This window comes from Syzygium oleosum, unplaced genomic scaffold, assembly GCF_021117445.2.
Source record: "Syzygium oleosum isolate NSW1041296 unplaced genomic scaffold, Sole_v2.1 Sole_v2.32, whole genome shotgun sequence".
In the NCBI taxonomy this organism is placed as follows: domain Eukaryota; kingdom Viridiplantae; phylum Streptophyta; class Magnoliopsida; order Myrtales; family Myrtaceae; genus Syzygium; species Syzygium oleosum.
In genome coordinates this window covers 553,572-579,249 of record NW_026607516.1, presented here as the reverse complement: position 1 = coordinate 579,249, position 25,678 = coordinate 553,572, and the positions used below count along the sequence as shown (strand labels likewise).

The 25,678-nt window shown below is 42.5% G+C and overlaps 1 protein-coding gene and 1 pseudogene across 1 annotated transcript; both read left to right on the top strand.

Moving 5' to 3' along the window:
* The first annotated feature begins 12,441 nt into the window (after positions 1 to 12,441).
* LOC130135370 (uncharacterized) lies at positions 12,442 to 18,575 on the top strand (annotated as a pseudogene).
* Positions 18,576 to 20,140: 1,565 nt separating this feature from the next.
* LOC115686480 (uncharacterized) lies at positions 20,141 to 25,032 on the top strand. Its single transcript, XM_030611793.2, has 12 exons — positions 20,141 to 20,476; positions 21,097 to 21,181; positions 22,012 to 22,063; positions 22,159 to 22,179; positions 22,264 to 22,317; positions 22,870 to 22,920; positions 23,257 to 23,319; positions 23,499 to 23,564; positions 23,730 to 23,768; positions 24,012 to 24,134; positions 24,256 to 24,348; positions 24,486 to 25,032. The coding sequence occupies exons 1-12, from the start codon at positions 20,377 to 20,379 to the stop codon at positions 24,765 to 24,767; spliced, it is 1,029 nt and encodes a 342-aa protein (XP_030467653.2). The 5' UTR covers positions 20,141 to 20,376; the 3' UTR covers positions 24,768 to 25,032.
* The last annotated feature ends 646 nt before the right edge of the window (positions 25,033 to 25,678 follow it).

Genomic DNA, 25,678 nt, shown 5'->3' with positions numbered 1-25,678 from the left:
TTATTTTGGCTTATTCCGGTTTTGCCCCTCGTGTGTACTGTTGATCTTCTTCTTCGTGAGGTGACCGGCGGCCGTCGCCCGAGGTCGGGCGACCCCGAGGCCGGGCGACCCTCGGCGAGGATCATGGGACCCAGGCGGCCGACGCCCGGGTCGCGCGACCTCGGCGGCCGCTGGGTCACGCGACTCGGCGGCCGTCGCCCGGGTCGCGGGACCCGAGCGGCGGTCGCCCGAGGTCGCGCGACCCGGCGACGGCCGCCCGAGTAGCGCGACCCAGGCGGCCGCTTGGGTCCCGCAACCCTCGCCGAGGGTCACCTGGCCTCGGGCAACGGCCGCCGGCCCCAGATCTGGCCCGCCGGCGGTCGCCCAACCTCAGGCGACTGCCGCCGGCGCCAGATCTGGCTCGCCGACGCCGGCTCCGGCGAAGGGTAAGTTAGGTTTTTTATTCCCAAAGTCCATTTGCAAAAATAATTCATCAAATACTATATTTTGGCCAAAGTAACTTTACAAAATATTTTTACCAAATACCATTTGCATTTCCCCAATGGGCTTTCACCCAAAGGTATTTGCATTCCCCTAAATAACATTTTCAAAGTTGAACCAAACGGCCCTACCTCTACTGTCAATGTTTGCTAGCGAAGCTAAAGGTTACCAGTCATTGGATCAATATTTCTTTCATGAACAAGGATCCATTTCCTTTTTGTAGTTTTGGTATTTCTTTTGCATTCTCTGTCACCTCCTATTTTGGGCAATTAGTTTTGTAATGTTTTTCATTGAAGGTGAAGCGTCGAGGGGTGGAGTTGAAGATCATTCCTACACAAGCACAAGATGGTGAGAAAGAAGTAAACTTAGAAACTGAGGAGGAGAAAGAGCATGTTGAAACATTAAGAGATTTGGTTAAATCTTTCAACGACGGGGAAAAATCGGAATTGGAGGATGTCTGCAAAAAGAGAGTGGCAAAAATTATTAAAGTACTAGCCTGGCAAAAGAATGTCAGTGGTAGCTTTAGCAATCCAAATTCACCTTTTCTGGATGAGGCTTTCTTGGAGTTCAGGAATAAGCTTCAAGTTGGCATCAAACACTCTAGTTCACTTGCAGTGGCATCTGAAAACGACAAGGCTGTGGGGATGGCAGAGTACAAGGTGACCCAGAAACTGGCTGTCACACCCCAAACTCCATCGAGCACGCGACACACTTCTCTGATCGATTAACGCGATGTCCCAGGGTATCGCCGACCCAATTTACTTTATCAGAGATTTAAAAACGATCAGCGAAAGCTACTAATACCCGGACAATTAAAGACTGGGGTAATTAAGGAGAATAAACATACTCGTTCCTCATTTAACTTATATAATATTCACAATTTTCAAACCGCCATATACATATGCATACCGTACTATAAAACCAGCCGATATTCAAAACGATCGATGACCTGGGTATTCTATCACCAAAAATGAAACTACTCAAAAAGTCTATTATCAACCCCTCAACCTAGCCCCTACGCCCTCTGCTTGGCGTCCACTCTGAGTCTGATTCTTCGTCATCTGAATCTGAGCTCCCCTGAACAGTCTACTCCTCCGAGGACTCCGGCTCGGCCTCAATCTCGATCGGGTGGTTTATGTCACCCGACTCCGCTGGAACCTCGTTCTGTTCCTCTGAGTCGAACTCCTCATCAGATCCGTACTCTGGTACAAATTCGGGGTCAATCCACTGCTTATACGGGGGAATGTACATCGGTTCTTCTTCAGGCTCAGCAGGCTCATCCTCAGGTTCCGCCTCGGGTTCCTCCTCTTCTGGTTCTTCCTCTGGGATCAGCTCAAGATCCACATCCATCGGGTCGTACCCCGCTTGCGATCCTTCAAGCTCTGGTTCCTACTCGGCCCCCGAAGACTCAGGTGCTGCGGGCGCCGGCTGAAGTCCTGACTGCGCTAGACTAGTCTCCACACTAGTCAACTCGCCATCAGGAGGAGGTATAGCAGACGGGTCCCAATCCCCGACTCCATCAAAGGGAACATCAAACCCTCGGACGGGACCGAACTCATCTACCCCGTCCCTAAAGAACCATGCAGTATATGTATGGGCCTGCAAAAGGGGTAGCCCTATATCTACCCAAACTACTGAGGTATGCTTTATCTAGGTCATATTTTCTTCGATCGGAAACTCTACGACATTGTGGTCGGTGTGCACTGGTAACCCAAAACGCTCCGGCGGCAACGGCGGCGGCGGATTCATTGCTCAGGCCGGGTTCTGAAATGTTTGGTTGAAACAACCATGAGAATACATCTCAGCAAGCACACACCCTAAACCCCACCTAGGCTATCACGTACCTCCAGACAATCACGACAAACAACCACACTCAGCTATTACATCGCAGGTACACAATCAGCACTTACCTGGGTTTTTCCAGCGTGCAACCTGCACGTTAGCCATAATAATACCATTCCACTCACATGCATATTCTAATTACGTTTCATGCATTCATTCCGAGCTCATCACATCTTTTTGATGTGGACATCGAACCCTATCGAGGAGGAGGTGCTAGGGACCCGTTGTTCTATCCGCTAGGCCCGATCACTCGAGCGAGAGCGAAGGAATTCAAACAAGCTGTCGGTATCATGGTTCAAGATATTTGGAATGGAGACAATCTGGATTCGAGACTTGAAGATTCTGAAGCTCCTTGGCGCAACATGATTACTCTTGGTCCGGCGAATTCCGAAGGAGCTTAGAATTGACGAACACCGAATTGGCTCAAATTTGGATGGACTCTTGGAAACGGGCCGCTGATCAATACTCACTACTTTAGTAGTGATTGATGACGTTTTTTAGCGATTTGGAGTCGTTTAGATGAACTTTTAGGCCTTTTTCCATTTTTGGACGAATTTTAGCAATTAAGGTTATTTTTGTAATTTTAATCCTAGTAGGATTAGGATTAGGGTTAGCACCCTATATAAGGTTGCTTATAGATTTCTAAGAGGTCAGAATTTTATACAGAGAAATTTTCTTCTTGAGTTCTCTTGAGGACTAGATCTTATCAAGGCTCCCTTGTGGCGATTGAATTCAACTTATCGAGCAAGATCGCGAATTCTCTTGTTCGTGGCGTTATAGCGTGGATTGGTTGACACAGGTTCGTCAACAGGTCGCGTTCATACCGAGATTACCAATCACAGGTTCGATTGGGGGTCGAGGGCAGCAATTCGTAACTCATAGATCTTCGTAGAACGATCATCTTCCGCACAGATTCATATCATCTGGTATCAGAGCTAGTTCTACAAGGTCTAGTTATCCTACTTTTATTGCTTTTCATTCATCAATCTAGGGTTTATAGAAACTAGGGTTTATAGAATTAGGGTTTCGTTATTAATCGAATTAGGGTTCTGAATTTGTTCTTGCTGTGATTTCAATTTTGATTTAGGGTTTTCGGTCCTAGTTGTTTTTTTTTTATATTGTACGTGAGTTCGTCAAAAAAAAAAAATTCGGCCAAAAAAAAAAGCCAAAAAAAAAAATCGGCAAAAGAAAAAAGCCAAAAAAAAAAATTCGGCAAAAAAAAAAAGCCAAAAAAAAAAAAATCGGCCAAAAAAAAAAACCAAAAAAAAAAAAGTTTCGGCAAAAAAAAAAATTCAAGAGGACGACTCGTTTGTTTTTATCATTGATAGTTGGACCGAATAGAAAAAAAAAATTTCAGTAGCAGAAATTGAATCTGAATCCGAATTTAGCGAAAATTTGCTGAATTGCTGAGTTGAGCGGTATATTGCTGAATTTGATCTTGCTTGGTGGTTTATCGATTGTTGTGAGGAGCTTGTGAGACTGGATTCAAGTCTGAAAAAAAGAGCTTGCTAGAAGGAAACGAGAGGTAAAAGGCAAGAGTGTGTGAGTCTAATTGAGGAAAGAAAAAGCCGAAATTGAGTTAAACACGAGAGGAGTGACAAACATTTTGAGCGGAAAACGTGAGGGAGTGACTAGTGAGATTTCTTTTATCTCTAACATTTTCTTGCAGGTTTAAAAAAAAAAAAATGTCAGGCTCAGGCCAGGGAAGTGTGAATCAAAGGGAGGATCGCACTCATCCAAGGGATGATGCGATTCTAGCTGGCATCCAGCAATTGAGTTTACAAATTGAAGCACTTAGCAACCGAGTTGCAAGATGTGAGACAAGACTTGAAGATGACCAAGAGCCATCACGAAGGAGGCCACAAAATCAGCGAGAAGAGCCTAGGGCACAACCTAGATGGCAGCGGCAATTTGATGATGCATATGTGTCCGATACAGAAGATGATCGAGATGGCAGGTTTGAGAGGAGAAACGGACGCCGAGGATTTAGACGTCGAGAAGATGATGAGCTTGGCAACATCAAGATGAAGATTCCATCTTTTCAAGGAAAGAATAATCCTGATGCGTATCGAGAATGGGAGAAACGGATGGAGATGGTATTTGATTGCCAGCGATATTCGGAGCTTAAAAAGGTAAAAATTGCAGCTGTTGAATTCACTGATTATGCTATAATTTGGTGGGATCAACTTATGACTAGCAGGAGACGCAATGGTGAAAGACCAATAGAAACGTGGGATGAGATGAAAGCAGTGATGAGGAGGCGCTTTATACCTAGTCATTACCACAGAGACTTGTTCCATAAGCTGCAAAATCTCACACAAGGTAATAGGAGTGTGGAAGAATACCATAAAGAGATGGAGATTGCTATGATCCGTGCTAATGTGATGGAAGACCGTGAGGCCACAATGTCACGATTTTTGTGTGGTTTGAGCCGAGATATAGCAAGGGTGGTAGAGCTGCAACACTACGTTGAATTGGAGGAATTAGTGGACAAAGCCATCAAAGTTGAGAGGCAATTGAAGCTGGACCGAAATTACAAGAGTAGTGGAGGTTCAAGCTCGAATTGGAAGTCTAACTGGAAGAGAGACGAGAGGCCGAATTGGAAGGGAAATAATATCAAGATTGAAACTTTGAAGGAGAAGGAGAAGGATGGCAAAGTTGGTTCGAATCCGGCTTCAGGTAAAACTGAAAACCCTAACACTAAGACTCGTGATATTAAATGTTTCAAGTGTTTGGGCAGGGGTCATATGGCAAATCAGTGCCTTAATAGGAGGGTGATGATCATGACTGGACATAATGATGTTGAATCAGAAAGTGAGAGGGAGGAAGAGGATGATGACATGCCACCATTGGAGGATTGTAGTGATGTTGAGATGCCAGCAAATGGTGAATTGATGGTGGTTAGGCGTTCTCTTAGTGTTCAAGTCAAAGAGGAGGAGCATCACCAGCAACGCGATAACTTGTTCCATACAAGATGCTTGGTGAATGGTAAGATTTGTAGCTTGATTGTTGATGGAGGTAGTTGTACAAATGTAGCAAGTTGTACCATGGTGGAGAAGTTGGGAATGAAGACTACGAAGCATCCAAGACCATATAGATTGCAGTGGTTGAATGATAGTGGTGAAGTAAAAGTATCGAAGCAAGTCCGAGTTCCATTTGAGATAGGGCGATATAAGGATGAGGTGATGTGTGATGTTATACCTATGCAAGCAGGGCATCTTTTACTTGGTAGGCCATGGCAGTATGATCGAAAGGTACATCATGATGGGTACACTAACCGATATTCATTGGTGATGAATCAGAAGACATACACATTGGTGCCAATGACACCTACTGAGGTGTATGAAGATCAATTGAAACTACAACGTGAGGCTGAGAGAGAGAGAGAAAAAGTGATAAAACTGAGGGCCTGCGTGGAAACTCTGAGACGCAAGTAAAAGGAGAGGAAGATAAGAGTAGAGTGGTAAAAACCGAGAGAAAAGGAGAGAGAAAAGAAAAGAGAGAAAAGAATTTCTATGCAAAATCGAGTGAAGTGAGGAGAGCTTTGATTCTGGACCGACCGATACTTGTACTTTTGTACAAGGAGGCACTGTTTACTACTAACGAACTTGACCCGAATTTGCCAAGTTCTGTCGTGTCTTTGTTGCAGGAATTTGAAGATGTCTTTCCTGATGAGCTTCCTGGAGGTTTACCACCAATTCGAGGCATAGAGCATCAAATCGATTTGATTCCTGGTACACCATTGCCTAACCGACCCGCATATCGAAGCAATCCTGAAGAGACAAAGGAACTTCAGCAGCAAGTTAGCGAATTACTAAAGCAAGGATATGTGAGAGAGTCTCTTAGCCCGTGTGCTGTTCCTGTTTTGTTGGTGCCAAAGAAGGATGGGTCTTGGCGAATGTGTGTTGATTGCCGAGCAATCAATAACATAACGGTAAAGTATCGACATCCTATTCCTAGGCTAGATGACATGTTGGATGAATTGCATGGAGCTTGCATATTTACTAAAATTGATCTGAAAAGTGGTTATCATCAAATTAGGATGAAAGAGGGGGATGAATGGAAAACTGCATTTAAGACCAAGTACGGGTTGTATGAGTGGTTAGTCATGCCATTCGGATTAACTAATGCACCTAGTACTTTCATGCGACTTATGAATCATGTTCTGCGTGCTTTTATTGATCGATTTGTAGTTGTCTATTTTGATGATATCTTGATATATAGTCGAAGCCTTGATGACCATATTGAGCATGTGCGAGCTGTTTTGCAGGTTTTAAGGGCTGAGCAATTATATGCTAACCTAAAGAACTGCTGTTTTGTAACTGACAAATTAGTATTTCTAGGCTTTGTTGTTGGTACTGATGGAATACAGGTTGATGAAGAAAAGGTGAAAGCAATTCGTGAATGGCCGACACCTAAGACAGTAGGAGAGGTGCGCAGCTTTCATGGTTTAGCCAGTTTCTATCGTAGATTTGTAAAAGATTTCAGCACCATCGCCGCACCTTTAACCGAGGTTATCAAGAAGCACGTGGGTTTCACATGGGGAGAAGAGCAAGAGAGAGCATTCAATATGTTAAAGGATAAGTTGACTAATGCTCCTTTGTTATCTTTACCAAATTTCAATGCTCCTTTGTTATCTTTACCAAATTTCAGTACTACTTTTGAGATAGAATGCGATGCTTCTGGTACAGGAATTGGAGCTGTGTTAATGCAAGGAGGACGTCCTATAGCGTATTTCAGCGAGAAGTTAAGCGGAGCGACATTGAATTATCCGACTTACGATAAGGAGATGTATGCTTTGGTGCGAGCTTTGGAGACTTGGCAACATTACTTGTGGCCAAAGGAGTTTGTGATCTACACCGACCACGAGACCTTAAAGTACTTGAGGGGACAGCAAAAGTTGAACAAAAGACATGCCAAATGGATGGAGTTCATTGAGACTTTTCCATATATAATCAAGTACAAAAAAGGTAAGGAAAATGTGGTAGCCGATGCACTTTCTCGAAGGTACGCAATTCTAACTACTCTAGGAGCAAAGTGTCTAGGTTTCGAGCATATCAAAGGTTTATACGCTGACGATGATGATTTTGGAAGAGTATTTGAAGCTTGTGAGCATGCTGCGTTTGAAAAGTTTTATAGGCATGATGGATATCTCTTTCGTGAAAATAAGTTGTGTTTGCCTAGATGCTCTTTGCGCGAGTTATTAGTGCGAGAGGCACATAGTGGTGGTTTAATGGGGCATTTTGGAATCAATAAGACTTATGAAGTGCTGCATGAACATTTTTTTTTGCCACACATGAAACGAGATGTCACACGAGTTTGTGAGAGATGTATCGCATGTAAGCAGGCTAAGTCTACGATTAAACCACATGGTTTGTATACACCTTTGCCTATCCCGACGCATCCTTGGGTTGATATCTCTATGGATTTTGTGTTAGGATTGCCTAGGTCTAAGCATGGCAAGAATTCTATTTTTGTGGTTGTTGATCGATTTTCAAAGATGGCTCATTTTATACCTTGTCATAAATCTGATGATGCATCGAATGTTGCTGAATTGTTCTTTCGTGAGGTTGTGCGTTTGCATGGCATGCCTAGGTCCATTGTTTCTGATCGAGATACTAAATTTCTAAGCTACTTTTGGAAGACATTGTGGAAGAAGTTAGGTACACAACTTTTATTCTCTACTACTTGTCATCCACAAACTGATGGTCAAACTGAAGTAGTTAATAGGACTTTAGGGGCATTATTGCGTGCTATCATTAAAAAGAACATTAAGTCTTGGGAAGATTGTTTACCGCATGTTGAGTTTGCTTATAATAGGAGCGTGCATTCTGCTACTAAATTCACACCGTTTGAGGTTGTCTATGGTTTTAATCCCTTAACTCCGTTAGATTTAACCCCTTTGCCTGTTGCTGAGCGTGTGGATTTAGATGGTACTAAGAAAGCTGAATTTGTGAAGACTTTGCATGAGAAGACGCGGCTGAATATTGAGCTTAAGACAGAGCAGTATGCAAAGCAAGCCAACAAAGGGCGCAAGAAAGTAGTGTTTGAACCCGGTGATTGGGTTTGGGTTCATATGCGTACAGAGCGTTTCCCCAAACAGCGACGCTCTAAATTGCTACCGCGAGGGGATGGACCATTTATGGTGTTGGAAAGAGTCAACGATAATGCTTACAAGCTTGACCTTCCAGGTGAGTATGGTATTAGTGCTACTTTCAATGTTTCTGATTTGACTATTTTTGATGCAGACGCTGATTTGAGGGCAAATCCTTTGCACGGGGGAGGGAATAATGTGGACATCGAACCCTATCGAGGAGGAGGTGCTAGGGACCCGTTGTTCTATCCGCTAGGCCCGATCACTCGAGCGAGAGCGAAGGAATTCAAACAAGCTGTCGGTATCATGGTTCAAGATATTTGGAATGGAGACAATCTGGATTCGAGACTTGAAGATTCTGAAGCTCCTTGGCGCAACATGATTACTCTTGGTCCGGCGAATTCCGAAGGAGCTTAGAATTGACGAACACCGAATTGGCTCAAATTTGGATGGACTCTTGGAAACGGGCCGCTGATCAATACTCACTACTTTAGTAGTGATTGATGACGTTTTTTAGCGATTTGGAGTCGTTTAGATGAACTTTTAGGCCTTTTTCCATTTTTGGACGAATTTTAGCAATTAAGGTTATTTTTGTAATTTTAATCCTAGTAGGATTAGGATTAGGGTTAGCACCCTATATAAGGTTGCTTATAGATTTCTAAGAGGTCAGAATTTTATACAGAGAAATTTTCTTCTTGAGTTCTCTTGAGGACTAGATCTTATCAAGGCTCCCTTGTGGCGATCGAATTCAACTTATCGAGCAAGATCGCGAATTCTCTTGTTCGTGGCGTTATAGCGTGGATTGGTTGACACAGGTTCGTCAACAGGTCGCGTTCATACCGAGATTACCAATCACAGGTTCGATTGGGGGTCGAGGGCAGCAATTCGTAACTCATAGATCTTCGTAGAACGATCATCTTCCGCACAGATTCATATCACTTTTCCACACCACTCGCCAGTGACCCGCGTAATAGTACCGCCTCAGGTTCACTGCGACTAATTCACACTTGCCTCGCCAGTGGCCCGCATAATAGTACCGCCTCAGACTCACTGCGACTAATTCATAACAACACTTCAAGGCTCGCGTAATGGTACCGCCTCAGGCCGTGTATCTTGCCCGCGTAGTGGTACCGCCTCAGGCTCAACACCCACCACCTACAACACAACCCGCGTAATGGTACCGCCTCAGGTTGGTCATCCTCCGGTAATACCGGGCATCGTCCCGCGTAGTCGTACCGCCTCAGGACGAACAAATATCCCCGCGTAATAGTACCGCCTCAGGGATTTCCACAATCACACATACCACACCACACATCATTTCCTGCTCATACACATGCTCCACACTCACTTGCCAATAAATTGGTCAATCACACGTGGCCCGTGCACGCACCAATTCACACTCATTCTCATGCTCACTAAGCATTCAACACGGCCGATTGACAATTAATTCAATTCAGCCCGGGCGTGCACATAATCAAGCATATTTCAATCAATCAATTGCACACCAGTGCACCCAATTTCATCACCACAATTCAACCACAGTTCAAACGCACAACCAACATACAAATTGGCATTTTTTCATATCAAAACCACGGCAAATCAGTTCCGGCTCTTCACGACATTTTTCCACAATTAGTCGCCGGATCTAAATACCTAATTTACATACCGAACCGCATTTTCCAGCATTCAAACCAACAATTTCAGCATATACTCGGCCTCTAAATTTCCACCAAAATTCCCCAAATTCATTCCTTAGGCCCGCTAATCAATTCCGCCCCTAAAACCATACTAATCCGCGTCTAATTAAATCCGATTCCACCTCAAATTTATCCGTCGATACCCGAAGTTCTAAATAAAGTTTAGGGTATGACTTACCGAAACTCTAGACTGACTCGGCTAGAGCGGGAAAACGGACGGCGATCGGCGGTGGACGGCGGCAAGCGGCGGCGCGGCTCGGCGGTGGCGTGGACGGCGTGCGGCGGCGACGACGGCCTCCTTGCCGCGGATCACTCACAGCCACAAGTAGAGAGAGAGAGAGAGACGGCGGCGGCGTGAGGGCGGTGAGGCGATGCAGCAGCAACGGGCGGTGGCCGGCGGCGGCGGCGTCGCGGCGGCGAGCGACCAAGGGGGAAAGGGCGATCGAGAGGGAGAGAGGGGGAGGTTGCCGAGAGGTGAGAGAGAGAAAATGAGGAGAGAGAGAGTGGGTCTTGGTCTAAATAGTCCAATTTTGACCACTTTTGGCAATTTACCATCTTGCCCTTCTCTCACAAATCCAATCAACGGTCGAGATTCGATCTTATCTTGAAAGCAACGGCCCGGATCGAATCTTTTCCAAAATATCCAAGGGCAATTTGGGAATTTCATAAAATTCTAAGGGCAAAATTGTCCAACTCAAAAGTTAGGGCAAAATGACCAAAATGCCCTTCCCCTCTAATACTTGCCCTTTATAAACCTCCAAGGGTAAAATGGTCACTTTTCCATTTTCTTGCCGAAATTGAATTTTTCTGAAGGATTCGGGAAAATCCAAAGCTGTACGTTTCAACCACAACGTCGTCCTAACGTCCCGTCGTGACTTCCAAATTTTTCCGATGTCCAATTTGGGCTCTAATTAATAATCGAATTTTATTCAACGTAACTCGAGTGTTTCTCAAACTAACAGGCGGCTTTTGGGGAAATTCCCATTTTCGACCCATGACCGATAATATATCGAGTCACGTGCAAGTTCATTCGGTTCGTGATGACTTCGGTTGTCACTTAATTACGAGGATCGATCGCTAGATCCGACGGGCACGACCGTTTGGTATAGGTTTAGGGTCATTCGTCAATTCGTTTCGTGGTCCAGCGGAATCACCCACGATCCACAACTATGACAGTGGCGAATTGATCCCTGACTATCCTTGGATCGGCCTACAGTGGTTCAAAATGTCATCTCGACAATTTTCGTGGTCGAAAGTCGGTTCACGATCGAGTTCTTTGGTCGCACGAAATTAAATCCCTAATTAGCCTTTCCCTAATGGTTAGTATCCCAGGAATGATCAGTTCCGGGCGAGAACTAACTATGAGTACGTTCATAAAACCAAGCATTTCATAAATCCCAAATGGGCAAATTTCAGGATGTCACACTGGCTCCTATCCTAAGAGAGGTGTTTGCAAACTATGGAGATGTGAGCGCAGAAGCCACAATAAGTCCAAATGCAAAGAACATGGTCTTCATCATGTTGTGTGGCACCATATACAGCATGCCCCCTACCAAAATGACCGATGTCTCAAGAGAGTTTGCTATACAACTGGTGGAAGTACATTATATTCATACATCTGTCAAAGTTCAAGATCCAATTTATTGTAGACCCCTTGAGACCTCTGTTGTTATTAACAGACAACACCGCAGAGTTATTGTCATAATACAACCGTATGGGCCTATCTACAAAATCAAATATGGTCAACTCCCTAATGAGGTTCTAGAGCCAAATTGCTTGAGTAGTGGTTGAAAAGCATGCTACAAACTCTGCTTGCATGGTAGAGGATGTCATTGATTTCTGTTTCTCACTTTTCCATGATACTGCGCCTTCTGCTAACTTAAAAATGTAACCCGTTGTCGACTTCTTTTCATCCTGACAACCAGCAAAATCTAAATCCGAGTACTCTACCAACTGTAGGTTTTGAACATATCTGTAGATCAGCATATAGTCTTTTGTCCTCTTTAAGTGCCTCAAAACCTTCTTGATAGCAACCCATCGATCATGTCCTGGATTTGACTGATATCTGCCTAAAAGTCCTGTTGCAAAAGTAATGTCTGGTCTAGTGTAAACTTGAGCATACATGATACTTCCAAGTGCACTAATATAAGGTACATTCTTCATTTGGATTTTCTTAACATCTGTATGAGGACACTGTGACAGACTCAGTTTGTCTCCCTTTACGATAGGAGCAATTCCTGGCTTGCAGTGCTGCATACTGAATCTTTCTAAAATACAATCAACATACATCCTCTAAGACAAACCCAATACTCGACGAGAACGATCCCTATGGATCTCAATGCCGAGGACAAAAGATGCCTCATCAAGGTCCTTCATGTCAAAATTCTTCGACAACATCACTTTATCTCATGTAGTAATCCAATATCACTACTCGCAAGCAAGCTATCATTTACATAGAGTATGAGAAAAATAAATTTCCTCCCACTGACCTTGTTGTATATACACTGATCCAACTTGTTTTCAATAAAACCGAATGAAGTGACAACACTATGAAACTTCAAGTACCATTGTCTAGAAGCTTGCTTGAGGCCATAAATAGACTTTTTCAATCTACACACAAGCTTACTTGAATCATCAGCTGTAAAACCTTCGGGTTGCACCATATAAACCTCTTCATCAAGGTCTCCATTTAGAAATGCAGTCTTAACATCCATTTGGTGAAACTCCATATCAAAATGAGCTACTAATGACATGATCACTCTAAAAGAATCTTTAGAAGAGATTGGAAAAAAAGTTGTCTCATAGTCAACTCCTTTTTCTGAGTGAAACACTTGACTACCAATCTAGCTTTGAACTTCTCAATATTTCCGTTGGAGTCTCTTTTTGTCTTGTACACCCATTTGCAATCGATAAGCTTGTAACCTTTAGGCAATTCAACAAGCTCTCAAACATTATTATGTTTCATAGATTGTATCTCGTCTTTCATTGCATCCACCCATAGATCTGATTGAGGACAAGAAACAGTATCTAAATGAGTTACTGAATCAACCACGTAGCCTATATCGTAGTCATGCTCTCCCAAATAGACTATATAATCTGGTGGTATAGCCAATAGTCTCTACCTGATAGATCTCCTAAGTGGAGCTACTATAACCTCATTCTGCACCTGAAGGGCCTAAAGTACTTCATTAGGTGCTACCAAAACAGAAGGATCCTGAACCTCAACAAGTTCAATCTCTGATGTAGGACGCTCCATAATCGTCTGTACAGGTATAGAAATCGACACGGCGGCTTCCACCATACTATTATCCTCAATAGTTTGTAAGCAACTACCCTTTTCAGCCACATCAAATTTCAGAAACTTCGCTGTCTGTGATTCTACAATTCTTGTGCCTCCATGGGGACTGTAAAATCGATACCCCTTCGAATGATATGGGTATGATACAAAGTAACACCGAGTGATTCTAGATTCCAACTTACTCAATATTGGATTATATAACCTTACTTCTGCAAGACACCCCCAAACTTTAAGATGATTTAGGCTAGGTTTACGTCCAGTCTATAACTCAAAAGGAGTCAATGGAACAGCCTTGATAGGAACACGGTTTAATATGTAGAGAGCTGTCGTTAAAGCTTCACCCTACAGAAAACCAAGTAAGTTAGTCCTACTAATCATACTCCTCATCATGTCCATAAGGGTGCGATTTTGCCTTTCGGCCACATCATTTTGTTCAGGACTCTCGAGCATAGTAAACTGAGCCATTATCCCAGCATCCTCCAAGTATTTAGCAAATGGCCGTTTAAGCTATCCAACAGCGCCATGTCTGCCATAATACTCACTACCCTAGTCAAATCTGACAACCTTTATGACTTTTCCCAACTGTTTCTCGACTTCAATCCAAAAATTCTTAAACTTGTCAAGAGACTCAGACTTTTTCTTAATCAAGTACAGATAACCATATCGGGAATAGTCATCAATAAATGTGATGAAATAGAAATTTCTACACAATGTTGCCGTATAGGGTCCACTAATATCAATGTGAATGACCTCCAACAGGTCAGAACTATGGATTGTGATTTTTTTCTTTATTTTAGTCATCTTACCTCTACAACAATCTACCAAGTATCTAGATCACTTTGAAGAGTAGGCAGGATGTCGAACTTTACCAGCCTCTCCACTCTTTCTTTAGAAATGTGACCAAGTCGTTTATACCACAATGCATAAAACTGTTCTTTAGGTAGAGGTCTTTTAGAAACAACCTTTTCAGTTGTATAAGCGACGTATATATCATTGGGAGCTAAACACAATCTGTACAATCCATTTGATATATTGCAGCACCCAACCTTATTTGAATTAAAGAACATAGAAACAACATTGTTCTTTATTTCAAAAAAGTAGCCACACACATTCAAATAAGATACAGAAACTAAGTTTCGTCTAAAAGAAGGTACATAAAAGGTGTTTCTTAACATCATATTAAAATCAGAATCCAGAATTAAAATAACATCTTCCACGAACTTGACGTCGACTTTCTTGTTGTTTTCTACGGTGAGTTTTGATTCATCCTAATTTGGCTTCCTTCTATTTGTGAATCTCTATATGGTAAACGCAACATGATTAGTTGCACCGCTATCTAGCCACCAAGAACTGGATGGAGCTTTTGATAGGTTGGATTTACAAACAAGTGCCAAATAATCAATACCTGAATGTCCACACTTGGACAACCAAGTTTTATATCTATTGCAGTCATTCTTCATGTGACCCTTCTTCATACAAAAGTAGCAATGACCACCAACCATTTTCAAGGATGTTATCTTAGGACCCAGATGGTCAAAATGACTAGTGGTTTGAGGAGTTCCTTTATGAGTATGATTTTTGACCTTCATACTCTTCTTGTTGCTAAGACTAGAGGCATAAAAAGAAAATTTTCATTTATCTTTCTTTAGTTTCTTTTCCTCTGCCACCACCCTAACTATCAAGTCATTGACCGATCAAGTTTCATCTTTCAAACTCAGTAGGAAGGGTGTTCAGGGCTTGATGTACAATGTAGGCATCAGAAAGGACAATATTATGAATCTTCAGTTTTGTCTGCAGGTCTACCATCCTAAGGATGTAATCCCTAACCCCACTGGAACCATCATACCTCATATTGCTGAGTACTTGCATATCCCAATCTCGGCATTAGACGAGACACGATTCCTTGCTTGCAAGATTTCCATCATTTCTTTAGCTGTACAATTGGCTAGCAAACTACTCTTTAAGTGGTCCTGAATGGATCGCTTTATCAATAATAAGCAAATCCTATTGCTCTTTTCCCAAGCAACACTTCGTGCCTTCTCAGGATCCGTACTAGCGGCAGTCAGTTCTGCCGGCTTATCCTCAATAAGATCAATATGATTATCTGCCAGCTCCATCCCAAACAAAAAATCCTCTTTCCATTTCTTAAAGTTTGAACCAGTAAGAACCTCAATACTTATGGAGTTACCGTTTAGAGAGAAGATGACTGAAAAAACAAGCAATGTTTATAATTAGCATCATGTGAGTACTATCTTGACAGTTACATACATCATCATGTAATTACCTTTGGGCAGAATACATGACATGCAGCTATATATCATCTACATGACAACGGCTATGAGAATATATTCCAATCTTTTATGAATTCATCACCTTTAGGTGTATAAACCACTAGGATCGGTCATTCCTCAAGCATATACTATACATGTATCCCTCCATGAACCGATACATAATCACCTCCTTTATGAGTATGATAACACATTAGAACAAGAGACATCCCCAACAATATGAGACTGATATTTCTTAAACCCAATTAAGTGTGCTACTTTGGCGGTCACTACTCAATTGAATCCTTGAAACTCTCTCATACCAAGGATATTAGCTTTATGTCTCACGTATATCATATATATGTAATTCTAGACTTGAAGACATGGGCAATGTCCCTAAAATTACATATCATGCTAATTACATCGCTTTATTCATTGATATATGTTGAATCTCATATATAATATCAATGAATCATGCTCTACACATTCTTTATGTGGTAATTTACATGTAAGTTTTAATCTGTATCTACGAAACCACAGAGAAATACGGGAAAATATGCAATTATACCCTAAAAATACACATATATAGTGTTCTGTATGCATTTTCATATCCTTAAAAGCATCATACATGTAAAATAAATATACCACAGTGTAGAGAATCTCAATACGAACACGCCAGTACCGAGCACGCCGGTACCAAGCACGCTCCAAACGGAGCCAGGACGCTCCTTCACGCGCCGCCTGAATGCGCGACGCGTGCGTGTAATCCGGCCTAAAAGGTCGGTCCGACCGGTCCGAACCGATACAACTGCTGACCGGTCCGACCTCTGACTGGTTCGACAGGTTGACCGATTCTGTCAACAGTCAACTTCGGGTCGGGTCAACTTTCGGATCGGATCCTAGGTCGGGTCGAGTCACTCGATCAACGGGTCAAACCTGGGTCGGTTCCGGAGTCGGGTCGGGTCAACCGAATCGACCCGGCTCGCGGAAACCCTAGCGCACGTGTTACACACGCTGGGGAAGCCCTGCACGTGGCCGCACGTGGGCTGCCGCACGCCCTCACTACAGTAGCGCGTGGCCGCGCATGTGGGCTTTTTCGGCATCCCTCGGAGGCGAGCCACCACTCAAAATGCTCGTCTCAAGCCAATCTATCCGTTCATGTGGTCAAAAACAACTTTAATTGGACGAAATTACGAAAACCACACACAAAACAATATGTTCTATCTCTCGGCTACGACAGCTCTAATACCACATGTTAGTCGGTCGTGAGGCACGGCCGAGCGCCCTAAGAACACCATAGCAAGAAATAGAAAATACGGTAAAAGGATAGACGGGATTTTTGCACCTGTTTTGAAATCCATAGCCTTTGGATGCGGAAGTGACGACGAACCAGTGCTGGAGCTCTTCTCACCTATAACCCCGGAGTCCCTGGCACTATGAGACCGCCTCAGCCCTCACGAGTACCGTATGTGAGGTTTGAGAGTGTTTGAGAAAGAGTTAGGGCTAGGGGAGGGACCTCCAGCTCTATTTATAGAGTTTCCAGCCAGGCCCTCTCATAACGGGCCGGGCTCAACTCGGCCCACACAAGTCAGGCTCATATCTGACTGATTAAGAATTCTTATATCCAACCTTATTAGACCAAGATCGTAAACGGTTAATTACAACATCAATTAATGTAGCCCACATCAGGAAAACTCTTACAAATATACACATAAGATCCAAGTTATAAATTAGAATAGACCCGTGGGCCTGTTTGGAAGTAAACATTCTTCCTCTTCACACGATGTTCGTTTAACTTTGCTCCTTTTGTGATGCTAAAATATGCTTAACTCGTTTTGCCTTAAAATTTGTTTGCTTGTCAGGTCACACGTTTATTGGAGGGTGAGCAGAAAGATATAGAGTTAAGAACCGTCGGCACACACATTTCTGGCAAACTAATGAGTGAAGACCAGGAGCTAATCGAGTCCGATCCACATGGTTCGCGCGATGTCAGAAGGGAAATAGGCAACAAAGATCTACCCACATTAGAGAATTTACTAGATGCTTTCCTTGAAGAGGAGCAAATGGAACTCCCAGATGCTTTTCAGATCTTGATGAAGAAATGTGCGGGTTAGGACTCGAATCTTTCTGGGAGCCGCTGAAAGGTGAGGGCAGCATTGCAAAAGCTTCCCCATTTTAGCACCAAGCTTTCTCCCAGTTCAGGAACATGCTGGAACCTGAGATAGAGAGCTCACATTTCTCGATAACATTCTTTGAAAACGAGGACCTTGTTAACGTTGAGGGATTCATGGTCGTCCAGAGCCTAGCCCCTGTCCTAAAAAAATTGCTGGAGAAACGCAGAGACATAGGCACAGAGTCTCAGTTGAGTTCGAAGTCAAAGAACCTGATCTTCACCATGCTGTGTGGGCCAATAAGGAGCATGTCCAGCACAAAAGTTGACCACCCCTTCTTCGAGACCTTGTTCTATAACTGGTGGAACCATTTTACAATGGCCAAGCACGCCGGGTTCGAACCACGTTTGTCTTGGGTCATCTAGACAAAATCTTGCGAGCTCGCTTTGCTGTCCAACAGACAAAGTTCAGGAAGGAAAGCTGCAAGAGTCGGATGGTCAGATCGAAAAGTGCCAGGCATCCATGGAGGAATGGACAGTGAAAGCAGCAGAACTGGCCGATGCATGCAGGCAGTATCGCGAATCTGCAGAATCAAGCTTAATGAAGGAGCTGTCGATCGAGGCAGAGAGACTTGAGGGTGACACGGTCGGCTCTGCTCTGTTATGATGCTTGTCCTACCAAGTTGTGGCTAACTCTTGCTTCATATGATGTCGTAAGTAGCTTCGGAAGCAGTAAGGTTCTTTTTTTTTTTTTTGACTCAAGCAAGAATTTTAGCTGTCTGGATATTTGGCTGTTGGTGAGAGATGCTGCAGATATTGCTGTTTAATGATATGTTTCGCCTTCGCCTGAATTATATAATCCATCCCATTACAACCATATTTGGAGTCGGATTAGGTGGCTAGTTTATTTCACAACTTGCTCCTTAATTTGATGCTTGGAAGATTGAACATAGAACTACTAAAATTACCCGATACGTTTAGCTAGGCTCAGCAGTTACCTTGAGCCAGTGGCTGTTAAGGCTAACAATACAATCCAAAGAGGATATAGATTGATTAACAAAACTTACCAACTTTTTTTAATTTTTTTTATTTTCTCTTCTTTTCTTGCTTTCTTTTTCTTTCTTTTCTTCCAAGCCCAACGAGAGTCGCGGCCTTGCCAAATCTAGGCAGGGGCCATGAACCTCACCCAGCTTGCAAGGTTGGTGAGGGCCCCGAAGCCCTCGCCCAATGGTTGATGAGGGTCAGTTGGTGGCCCTCGCAGAACTTGATTAAAAAAAAGGAAAAGAAAATAAAAATTATATTAAAAAAAAGGAAAAACACCACAAAAAACCCCAAATTATACCACTTATGACAAGTTTACCCTGAACTTTTTTTGTGACACGAAAATCCCCAAATTATGCTACTTATGACATATTTACCCCACAATACTTTTGCCCAAGGGCATTTTCGTCTTTTTCCTTTTTACGTTTTTTTTTTCTTTTTTTTCTATCTTCTCTTTTCCCTCCGCCGGCCATGGCGAAGGGAAGCCGGCATCGAGCGAGAGTTGCCCTCGCCAGATCCGGTGAGGGCAGCCCTCGCCTGAGTTGGGCGAGGGCTGCCCTCGCCCGCCCAAGCAAGGCCGACCCTCGCCGGATCCGAAGAGGGCCTCCCTCACCCAAATCCAACGCCAGCGAGGGCCACCCTCGCCGGCTTCCCTCCGCCATGGCCAGTGGAGGGAAGAGAGAAGAAAGGAAAAAAAAAATTAAAAGGAAAAAGACGAAAATGCCCTTGGAAAAAGTATTGTGAGGTAAATATGTCACAAATTGCATAATTTGTCATGTTGCAAAAAAGGGTTTAAGATAAATTTGTCACAAGTGGTATAGTTTGGGGTTTTTTGTGTAGTTTTCCTAAAAAAAATTCAATATCTTAAGAAATTATCAAAAATTATCCACCTCAACGCCGGACGTACTACGTGGCACTACAGGCGTCCACTTCAGCAATTTCCAACTTAAATTAACCAGATGAACTCAATTGGCAAAATTAGAAGATCTAAAACTGCATTAGCAAAAGTACAGTAGGTTTATAATTTTTTGGATAATTTTCTCCGTGAGCAAAATTCTCAAAGCAACTGGACTTATATATTTTGATCACAATATTGCATTGTAACAGTTTGTTGCGAAGAAAATAGAAAAAAGATTGAGATGATAATTGATATAAAGTGCTACGTGATGCATGAATTTGAAAAATAAAAAATCCACCTAATAACTATGATATCATTGTCCGACTAAAAGAAAAATTCTGATATCACTGAACCTTAACCTTACGATACGACTTTTTTTTTTTTTGCTAAAAACCTTACGATACGACTTACCGCATCATCAGAACGTCCGCCAGCAAAACGACACGAGTCTTTCTCTCTCTCTTCGCTCTCGCTGGAGAAGTTTTTGCGGAGAGGCGAGCGATTGGTGCGTTGAAGAAGCAAAAGCAAGCTGATTGCGCTGTCTTCGGGAAGGATTCTTCCGTCGCCAATGGTCAAAGCTCCGCCTGCTTCACTGATCTTGTAGCTTCCACTTCAGAAGCTCTTGACGACGGATCGAAGGATTCAATTCATGGCTCTTGCCTCCTCCCCGCTCGCTGCCACCTTGTTGATCGCTCTCGCCTTCTCGATCTTCGCGGTTTCGCGCTCCGTGCCCTTCATCGTCTTGCATGGTAAATGGGTCTGCGGGATTGTGTCTGCTTGTGTGCTGGAGCTTGTTATGTGCTGAAATTGATGGGTGAAATGATGTTTTGGGTGTTGCCCCATATCGATTTTGGCTACTTATCGTTGCTTGCTCTTGAGGGGAAGAGCGGCTTTCGAGGATACCTTGAGCGAATTTTGCGTCTTTGACGAGCTCTAGTTCTCTTGAGATAGGAAGAAAGAAGTCGAAAGGCACAAAATTTGGTGTCCCGTTGATAAGTTTGGAAAGTTCTTTGGCTACGAGCGGGCATTTCATGTTGGTTTGTTCTGTTGGGAGCGAACCTTTTAATGAGTAAATCATTTGGGATGTTGGTTTCGACCTTTTGTATGTGTACACTGACTGTTGATTGGCGGATTGTTGTGCGGTCAGTTATCGGCCTTCTGATTCTTTGAGAGTCTAATTCGATTTTGTGTTGTCGGCGGTTGGATAGGCCGGATGGTGGCGTAATTGGAAGCAAATTCTGCTGCTTTTTAGAAGGATTTTCGAGTTTTGGTTCATTAGAATGGGTGGTTTACTCTGATCTTGTGCCTAATCCATATCTCCTCTAATGAAATGTTACACCGGTTCTGTTTTCCTTTTGAATTTTGGCAGGCATTGGAGATCAGTGCTCTAATCGAGGGATTACACAGTTCACTGAGCTTTTGAGCGAATATTCTGGCGCTGAAGGGTTTTGCATGTATGCCTGTATAATCTCTTCATATTCTTTTTTCCATGGCTGTGTTACTCAAACTGATCTTCTGTTTACTCAGAAAAGGGGCAGAAGTTAGTAATAAGACTTGCAATTGCACAGTATGATAAAGAAAGATTATGCACATTGGAATCAACATGTTTGTTATACTTGTAGGAGAGTAGGAACCTGATATTTATCGCATATAAGCTATTCAGATGCTCTTCTGAGGGACACGTCCTTGCCTGAATTTGCCAAAGAATGTCTCAGTTATAATTCTGTGGATGTTTCGCTAAGGAAATAATCATGAGAGCATTCAACTGCCTAAACAAATACAGGTCTTAACCTAAGTGTTCTCTCTCTTCATTGTCAAATCATACTTTACAATCTTTTGGTTTGCAGAAGTAGCTAATACTTGAAACTTTGGTGGAGCATATTAATTCAGTATGAGTAAGAAATATATGTCAGCAGACCTTATTCTGCTGAATTAATTGGTCATTTATCCATGACTCGATATTGACTGGATTGAAGAAATTATCGGTCATCCATACTGCATAATGATAAATGCCTATGACACCCATTAATTTCCTTAAATGTTGTTATTTGAAATGAAGTCTATATCGGTGATGATTTCCTATTATCTTCGTGTTATCTTCATCCTTCTGTAGAATCTGTTTCTTCAAGCCACATCTTTTATAGATAAATTTTGTAGGAATATGGCCTGATGTTGCTTTAGTTTTTTCCTCTTTTTCTGTGATGATAATTCCTTGAAGAAGCTTAGGATTCTGGTGTTGCATGACTTGTTTAAACTCTATTTCACATGTCTAATCTTACCGCAGAGAAATTGGGGATGGAGCATGGGATTCATGGTTTATGCCTCTTGACGACCAGGTAGGATACTGTACAGTCTGCTTTAATGTCTGCTTTTTATGGTCCAAAATTGCAACTTGTTACCATGTAATATGATTGTTGTTCTGTGATTGCAGGCTAGAGCTGTTTGTGACCAGGTATTTTACCACTGTGAGATGGTTGTGGCAGCTTCTGATTATCACTGCTGTTAGACCTTCTGTAATTTGCCAGAGTCTTTGCAGGTGAAAGAAATGAAAGAACTAAGCCAGGGTTACAACATAGTTGGTCTCTCTCAGGTGGTTTTATGAAAACTTAGCTACTTTTAATTTGGTTTTCAACAAACATTAGTTAGGTATCTATCTACTTGTCCGTGCATGATCTGTCTATTACAGATCATTAAACTATTTGGGTGAGAACCTCTTCAAAAATATGACTGGGTCATCCATTAATATAAGGTCATGTTACTGAAAAGGTATATGATCATTTGTTAAAATGGCTAACTGAATATACCCGACTTTTTTAGCTACTTCATCAAGTTGCTGATAATAGCATGATTCATGAATTTGATATGATAGATAGATCATGTACGTTGAAGCCATCTATCGTTATCTAAGAATTTGCTATCAGAGTTTTGACCATTTATTAAAGGAAGGCTACTCTTGTGGAACCAAAGAGATAGATTACAATTTGGTAGTCACGTTAGAATTTATTCCCTTTTTCCTTCGATTCTTTCAAGCAGACAGTTATTAAGATTGGGTTGAATACTGATGGTCAGTAACTATATTCCATGTTAATAATGGTTGTAATCTAATCCTCAAAACTTTTCTTTCTTTTCTTTCTTTTTACAGGGAAACTTGATAGGACGGGGTGTTATTGAGTTCTGCGATGGAGGACCCCCTGTAAGAAATAGCTTAAAAGACAATTGCTTTTGGAATCTTTGATATTACTCCTCTATGACTCAGTCGTCTGATATTTTTCCACTTGGGCTGGCACTTTTTTCCCCTCTTAAGATCATAGATTTTTCCGTCTGATTATTCGTAGTGAAGGTTGAGTGTTTGTAATACTCAGTTGAAGTTAAGACCTATGTCCATTAGTATTTGTCGTCCTTTAATAAATGAGCTTGCTTCCATGTGCAGATGCTCATCTCTATAACTGTTCGCAATTCCATGCTTCTATTTTTTTGAAAGAAAAAGAAGAGATGAGATCATTAATTCTTGTCCCTTTTGATTAAGCAGGTCAAGAATTTTATCTCTTTAGGAGGACCGCATGCTGGTACTGCTTCTGTTCCTCTATGTGGTGTAAGTATTTTCATGGTATCACTATCATGGTCATAGCAATTGTAAAAAACCTGAACCATAAGTTTTTGTCTAAAACATAAATATCTTAACATCCTTCAGCAATCAAGATGATGAATGATTGCTTCGTTTCTTAGATTAATTTGTCCACTTTGTTGAATAATTTTCTCTTGCTTCTTCAGACCGGACCACTATGCATTATTGCTGACCGCCTTATCAAGTCACACATTTACAGTGATTATATTCAGGTAATCCTTTGAATTTCTTCAGACCTTTTACTTTGTTTTTGATGTTCAGAACTTTGACAGTCCTTAATTGAGTCTAAAAGATTCTCATTCGACTCACTTGACTTACTTTATTTGATTGTGGAGGCCCGTGATAAATATTCAAATTGATTGATTTGTGAATCGCAGGCTCATCTGGCTCCGAGTGGTTATCTCAAACTACCAAATGTGAGTGCTGTCTTCTCATTGAGCATCACTGCCCTGCAGTTGCTATTATGTAATCATCCTTAATTTTTTACCAGATTCTTGGTTGTGAACTCGCGTTGCTAGTAGCCTTTTTCTTATTTTGACTGCAATTGTTCTGGATATGCATTCAGATTTGGCATGGATTGGATTTAATCTGATTGGTTGTTCTATCCCTAACATTCCAATGGCACAACTCATAAACCGCAACATTGATTTGAAATCCAGGCTATTTCAGACTATTTGGCCAAATGTAGGTTTCTTCCAAGGCTTAACAACGAACTCCCTGATGAGAGAAATTCCACTTACAAGGAACGGTTTAGTAGCTTGGAGAACTTGGTGCTTATAATGGTTAGTTGGAATTGTTCGATCTGTTTCATCTTTTATACCATTATTTCGTCTTTTATACCATTTATTCACGTTTTGAAAAAATGCTTATGTAATCTCATCATCGATGTTGCATGATCAACAGTTTGAACATGACACAGTTTTGATCCCCAAGGAAACCTCCTGGTTCGGATATTATCCAGATGGTGCATTCAATCCGATAATGTTTCCAAATGAGGTGACTTAGTTCACTTGTAAATTTTGTCTGTCAATTACTGTCTCTATTCAAGCTGAAATAATTGAACTCGTGACATTTTCTTCTTCTTTTCCTACTCCAGAGCAACTCAACATATATTTCCTGTGATTCAAATGCAGACGCAGCTTTACACAGAGGACTGGATTGGTTTGAGAAGTTTGGACGAAGCCGGGAGGGTTCAGTACGTTAGCGTCCCAGGAAACCATCTCGGCCTATCCAGAGACAATATGAAAAAGTATGTTGTTCCTTACTTGGAAGAACAGAAAACAGGAACCCGCGATCGGGTCAGGGATGGAGAATCAGCTGAAGTGCCGCTTCGTCAGAGATTGTCATCATCCCTCAAGAGTTTCATTAGTGATTTGCTTGAGCTCACTGAGGAGAAGCCATTAGCAGCCTATTGATTCAGATGAATACATGATATGGTACTCGACCACCTTACGATAGTGTTACAAAAGAAAACTGTCGGATTGCTTGTTCCATTGTACTATAAGCGTAATTGCACTCGAAACCTTTCTTACGGTCAATTGGTCGTGTGGTATATACGGTCTTGTAATTGGAGATGATACTCAGGTTGTCGTGAGACGATGCTTTACTTGTATACTCGTCTGATCTATCAGGTGATCAGTCTTTTTATTATTTGTACATGGAGCAATTGTCTTTCTCGCATCTTCATGTTTCCATTACCGCATTGGAAAACAGAGCTACAAGTCTTCACCATGCAGGAGCGCTCGAACAGCTCGATTGGTAAACAGTTAGACTACCTCTTCATGAGGGCAGTGCGCAACTATGCAGTAGTGTTTGGTAAAGTGTATTTTAAAATCAAATTTGAAAACAATTTTAACCTAAATACCGTTTGGTAAAAATTATATTTTGTAAAGGACTATTGCTAATATTTTCTTTTACAAAAAAATTTTGAGGTGAATCTCAGCCACCGGCGGGCCAAAACAGCCGTCGGCCAACTGCTGCCGGCCAACCTCCCTTGAGGTTAGGCGAGGCGGCCTGAGGTTGCGGGACGTTAAGCGTCACCTGGGTCTTGAGGTTAGGCGAGGCGGCCTGAGGTTGCGGGACGTCAAGCGTCACCTGGGCCATGCAACTCAGGAGGTGACCGCCGCTTGGGGTTGCACGATCCCCAGGCGACCACCGCCTGGGGGTCGCGCGACCCCGGCAACCGCCACCTAGGGTCGTCGGACCTCAGGCATCGCCTGGGTTGCATGACCCAGGTAACGCTTGCCTGCGTGGCCTGGGTTGCATGACCCAGGTAACGCTTGCCTGCGTGGCCTGGGTTGCGCGACCCAAGCAACGCTTAAGGTCT

What these genes read in the sequence shown, in the direction of transcription:
- LOC115686480 (XM_030611793.2), top strand. Translation starts at nt 20,377, where the DNA reads ATGGCTCTTGCCTCCTCCCCGCTCGCTGCCACCTTGTTGATCGCTCTC. An exon ending in CTTCTGTTCCTCTATGTGGT is followed by an intron (nt 23,320 to 23,498) that starts GTAAGTATTTTC and finishes TTGCTTCTTCAG; the next exon opens with ACCGGACCACTATGCATTAT. An exon ending in AGAACTTGGTGCTTATAATG is followed by an intron (nt 24,135 to 24,255) that starts GTTAGTTGGAAT and finishes CATGATCAACAG; the next exon opens with TTTGAACATGACACAGTTTT.